General features: G+C 37.2%; 1 protein-coding gene across 1 annotated transcript in view; it reads right to left on the minus strand.

Moving 5' to 3' along the window:
- The window catches only part of CNTNAP5 (contactin associated protein family member 5), a 226,655-nt gene extending 221,428 nt beyond the window's left edge, over positions 1-5,227 (minus strand). Inside the window, exons 1-2 of the mRNA XM_054381243.1 lie at positions 5,203-5,227; positions 4,863-4,973 (exon numbers count right to left, since the gene is read on the minus strand). Coding sequence (XP_054237218.1) covers positions 4,863-4,973; positions 5,203-5,227 — 136 coding nt within the window. The remainder of the gene's footprint in view (positions 1-4,862; positions 4,974-5,202) is intronic.
- Positions 5,228-6,000: the final 773 nt, after the last annotated feature.

Here is a 6,000-nt window from a genome sequence, read left to right on the forward strand (position 1 = left end):
GAATATTTAGGAATTTTATCACTCAATTATTTTCTGACTACTTCATTGCTCTCTTTTAACTTCATAACTATACATAGCTTGAATAAGACTATAGTACTTCCTCTTAAAAATCCTAGTATTTCTTCTTCCTCCCTGCCCTTTTTTCTGAATTTTAAATGTCAGATAAAACAACATTTGTCTGGCTTTTAAACTGTATAACTGTGTTCAAAGACAGCAAGCTGAATATTTCTCTTACATTGAATTGTGACTAATGTACACAGGAGCCAAAGGAAAACTTCCTTTGGATTGCAATATCTAATATCTGAAATGGACTCAGAACATCAGAGTTGCTGCTTTGGTTACAGTTTTATCCCATGAACTGGTAAGACACAGAAATTCCATTCAAAAGTTCTGTCATCTATGCAACAAAACTGTTCCTTTCAGTACTCCAAAAAGCTTATTCCAGATGTTTTTACTACAAATGAAAAGAAAGATGGGCATTTAAATCTTTCCTTTATTGTCTTTTTACAACATTAACAGCATCAACTAGAAGGAGGAAAATAACTTATAATGAGTAGTTAGCTTCGTGAGTTTCCCATTAAAATAAAAAAAAAATTAAAAAAAATATTTGATTTCTCTGTTACAGTTTATATATAAGCTTGTCTGAACTTATTACCACAGGTCCTTTCCAGTAGCTTGTTAAATATCACAACTACTCTCTTTTCTATGCAGTTTATGCTCTCTCCCTTCTGCTTCTGGAAGTGGCAGAAAGGTGATATAATTTCCACAAAAATATTTGGTTTTACTATATGCTTCCATTTTTCCAATTTGACCATGACACAACTGACTTATATTTTTCAAGTCAGACAAACAGTAGATTCTGAATGGAAATTTGGGATATCTGTGGTTAGCTTGAGCCCTCAAATCACAGATTATACCAGATTTCTGAACTGCACATCTCTTCACATAAGAACATTTGTCTGTTGGGAATGTCCCTCTTTATGGATACAAGCTCTGCATTACACAGCAGTTACACCGCTCATAGCACCACCTTTCTAGGAGCTGGTCTTGCAAGGCGTTATCAATTACAAACCACATCCTTACTGAACTGTAGCTGCTTCATACACCTTTTTCCCTGGGGAAAAACTCCACTGTATTTCCCTCCCTCAAACCTTCCACCATTACCATTTCCACAGATGGGCAGTAATTCTACTCACTTGTAAGAGCAGTGGTTAAAAACCCTGCTGCATTGGCTGCGTGAGACTGAGGGTAGAACTAAATCTTTTCCCATTGGGCTCTCACTTCTGATAGTAAAGCAAACATGTAACTTTTGCTTACTTCTGTGGGTATCCCAAATCCTCATCAAATACTGCTGTGAGTGCCAAAAATCAATAGATATTCTTTTCCCTCTATATTGGCTCTGTTATACAGAGCAAATGTAACTACATTCAGTGCAATCTCTGGCTGCACATTTCTTTTTGGTACATCATTCCACATAGTGTGTCAACACCTCACTCTGTAATTTTCTTAGTAAGCAGCACAAAAGCACATCTAAAGTGTAGCAACTATTTTACAGGCATTTGCTCCTCTACCCACCAGTGATGCTCACCCTGGAGAACATTTGTCAGGGCAGGCCCAAGGCAAGAACGTAGGATGCAAAGGTTCAAACAGGTAACAAAAAGGGCTACTGAAGACATAATATTTACAGGACATTAATTCCTTTTAACAGATGCAAGCATAACCCTGACAACATTTTCCTGCAATTGGGCACAAAGAAACTGAAGAGGTCCATGCACCTTTTATTAGTAGTGTGGCATAAAAATAAAACAGACAAAATGGGGCTCTGATTACACCCAGATCTGTACACTTGTATTTAGGTAATCAGGGAAACACCAGTGAATGAAGATGCCACGCTGTTTCTCTCACAAAAAATGAAGAGAGGATTCTCAATAAAATAAACACTTGTTTGGCAATTTACATGTCTGAGGGGCATACAGTTACCCTGCTCTGCCCACCAGATTCCTACTGGCATTGAGAGGATTCTGCATATTGTACTACATCTCCATTCTCCACTGTTCACACATTTCACATTTCTGTGGGTCATTTCAAGAGAAGTTCGACACAGTATGAAGAAAATGCCCTAATGGAGACAGAATACCACAGGAATCTGATAATGTTGCTCATTCTCCATGGCAAATAATGCTAGAAATGTGAAGAGAACAAAGATCTGATGGTTTCTCAGCTGGAGATTCATATGACTCCATGAAATATGATCAAACACTTTCTTTTTTCTTTTCTCAGGAGATTTGTGTATTTTGCCATAACTGTTCCAAAAATTGCATTTAAGCCCAGTGTTACACAGTCAGTGCTCAAGATGCCCATATGTGTTTGTAGTTTATTAATATCAAGCAAAAGGAATGTTTGTTTCCACCCTACAGTGCCATAAAAAAAAAGCTCAACTGGCTTTACACTGTGCTAAAAACTCTTGGACTTCATGTCGCAACTAAATGCTTCCCTGTTGTGGAATTTTATTACCTAGATCAAACACTTCCAGACCATACAACAAATTAATTTTGACATCATATATGTTTTATATTCCCCTACATATTCACCTATATGACTGTTCAGGCTGAGAGCTAATAGAGAACAGAAAAATCTTAGCTGATACAGTCATGTTGTACCGATTTTCTTATTATTTTTCCTTGTTTATGTATCATAAATAAATAAAGTTGACAAATCCCTCTCATGGATAAGTAATGTATTTCATACCTTATAATCATATTTATCAGAATTACATTAACTACTTTATTATTGCTGGTACAAATTTATCAGCATTTTAACTGAGCACCTTCAGCAGCTCACTCAAGCTTTAGTTGTGGGTAGTTGGTGTGTTGTTTTTTTAAATGGCACATCAAACTGCTGCAGGCCTTTTTTTTTTTTTTTTGTGAAACAACAGCCTTTTAGTTATTGTTATCTATTACTGAATCAAGTTCATGAATTAGAACTTTCCCTTGATGTAAGTCTGGATTGTATTTTATAAATTCATCTTCATCTATTGCATTTATATTAACCAATATATTTATCCAGCTTCCTAGCTGGAGGCACTGTTGCTTGCAGCACTGCCTTATCAATTACAAAGCTAAGCCAACTAATCAAAGCATTCCAATATTATTAGAAAGCCACTGTACAGCCCTTGTTAGTGAATATTATTTCTTTTAAAGATATCTATTGTTTGCACTCAAATGTCATCCCAAGAGAATTCCTTCAGCCAGTATCTACCACTGGCCTCTCCTCCAACTCAAGATGAAGTAGCCATATATATTCTGTGAGCAGTACATCTGCACATTTCTACAAAAGCCTGTGAAACAAAATAATTAGGCAAGGTATAGAATTTAGACTATAGGTCCCTATGCTGTGCTTAGCTTATCAGTTCTCAGTGAAGACTTAGGAACATAAAAGTTGCTGAAACAACTTCTTTGCATGGGGCTCAGTTTCAATAATCTGTCTTCCTGTTCCCATGATCAAAGTGGGAACCAAGTAGACCTTACCGATGAAATACTGTGTCTAAAAATCTAGAACACCTGACCCCCAATGCACAGCAAAACTACTCTAGCACAGCTGAGTAAGACCCATTTCATTTTCTGCCCTCAAATTACAATCACTGCCAATTTATTTTAGCTACTGTATCACTTTAAAATGCAATACAGTCAGCGCTTGACTTGCAATAATATTGACTTTTCATCTCGTCTTCTTTTCTGCAGATAAAAATAGTCGTTAGAGCCATTTGCAAATCATGTAAGCACATCTAATCGCTGTCCCAGCTAGCAGCTGGACACAAAGGCAGGGCAAACTTAAATGTCCAAATTAATGTTTACAAATTTATTTATGTTGCACAACTACCATATGACCTTTTACTTGCTGAGGAAATCTGGTTCAAGGGCTTAAATATTATACAGTAATTTCTCATTTCTCTAACGACCTAGCAAGTCTTAATCATTAGTGCCAAGCATCTTAGAGAGAGTCCTTCACTATCCTTTTATAGGTTTAACAAACAGGGTTTGATCAAAACAGACATTTCTGATTAATTAGGAAAATTATAGTTTATTTTCAATTAAAATCTCTTTTCTAGTAGCATACATCCCAGTCTTTTTTAATGAAAATCATATGTAATGTGATCACAGAGGGCTTTCCTCATTTAGAGGCTCTAATTTGGGAATAGATGGGAGCCAACAACCAAAATTCACAGCATGATGACAAACGATATACTAGATACTGATAGCTTTTCTTTTCTGGTACCATGTTCGATCCTGATAGTTTCACCTTGTGTGTGAGCTCAGCTGGACCTCAAAAATTCTTCATTGCAAATGTCTGCAAAGTTTTTTTCAGTAATTTTCACTGTTTCTGCAGAGTTCTGTAATCATTAAATTCCACTGGATACTTAATATTTAGTTGCTACTAGTCTTAACAAACACCTACTGAGAATCATAGAATCAGTCAGGGTTGGAAGGGACCACAAGGATCACCTAGTTCCAACCCCCCTGCCATGGGCAGGGACGCCTCACACTAGATCAGGCTGGTCTGATTCTACTTTGTAGAATAGGGCCACAAGTACAGAGACCCTCAAGCTCTAAAGACTGTGGGAACTCTTCAAAATCGAAAATATCATCTCAACTTCCTTCAGGATGTTTCTGCAAGGGAAGTGGAGAGCTTCGAATTTAAAAGTTTTCTATAATAAAGGAAGGAATTGCTCCTAAATAGAGCTCTCTCAGAGCATAAATTAAAGCCTCTATTCAACCTGGCTCTGAAGGCACTGCACACAAATAGCATAAAAGGTTACTTTGTACATGTGATTAAAAAGAATAGTTTAGGCATTTCAACCTTACCATCTCGCCTGTTGAGCTTTGCAAAGCTGGGACTGTGAGTGCTGAAGAGCTCAGAGGAACTGGTAAGGGCTGTTGAAGGTAAGGGAGATACCAATGCATCATCACAATTATCTAAAAAAAAAAAAAGGCAAAAAACAAAACATACAGAGGTCATCACGTGAGCAACAAATACACCAACTTGTGCTATCTTGAGGTAGTGTTTGTGTCTACTTAGTAGGCAGAGACATGAGAAAGAGCACACTTTCACTTGAATTCATATGCAAGACTGCAATTTACCCTCCAGAATGACAGCCTGGTGGGATGGCAACTGGATGGGAGCTGTTGTTAAGACCTCAAATACTTGAAAATCGGGAAAATATTTTCATTTTGGTGAACGAAATTCGATGATCTATTCATCATGATTCAGTTAAAGAGTGTAATCACTCTTGTTGAAAAAGCCACTGGAAGCAGGTAGCAATGTCCTGGCAGACTTTAGAGAATGCCCTAAATTTTGTGTTCAGTAAAGACTCTCCGCAGAGCAGATACATAATGTAGGAATTACAACTTTACACAACTTCATGTGGAAGGGACACATAGGGACATGTCACAACAGGCAAAAGTGTGTTGTGTGCTTCACATAAATCCTATGCTGCACTGTAATTCTAAAACCTAAATGCTTCATCATTTGTTCCCCAAGCTCAAACACATATACATGGCCAAATTAATTTTATTATATTTAAATATGGCTTTTCCCTCTTACTTTCACATCTTTACCTGAGGACGAATGGGCTAGGCTAACACTCAAGTTGAATATTTAAGCTTATTATGTTTGAATAAGGATAAAATGAGGTATGTTTGAACATTACAACACTGTCACATACAGCATCCAACCTGTCAAGGTCAGCTTACATGGGTCTTTGATTAATCTAGTCTAGTAGAAGGTGTCACTGCCCATGGCAGGAGGAGTAGAACCAGCTGATCTTTAAGGTCCCTTCCAAACCAAACAATTCTATAATTCTGTGATAAACACACGAACATAGGGTGAGGTTTCAGTAGAGAATAATAACAAAACCCCTCATTTTTAATTGAATCTCCCATGGAACAAACACAAATCTAATTACTGGAAATGTCCTGCACATTAACAGGATCTCAGGCACCA

The sequence above is a fragment of the Indicator indicator genome, chromosome 5, assembly GCF_027791375.1.
Source record: "Indicator indicator isolate 239-I01 chromosome 5, UM_Iind_1.1, whole genome shotgun sequence".
Taxonomy (NCBI): Eukaryota; Metazoa; Chordata; class Aves; order Piciformes; family Indicatoridae; genus Indicator; species Indicator indicator.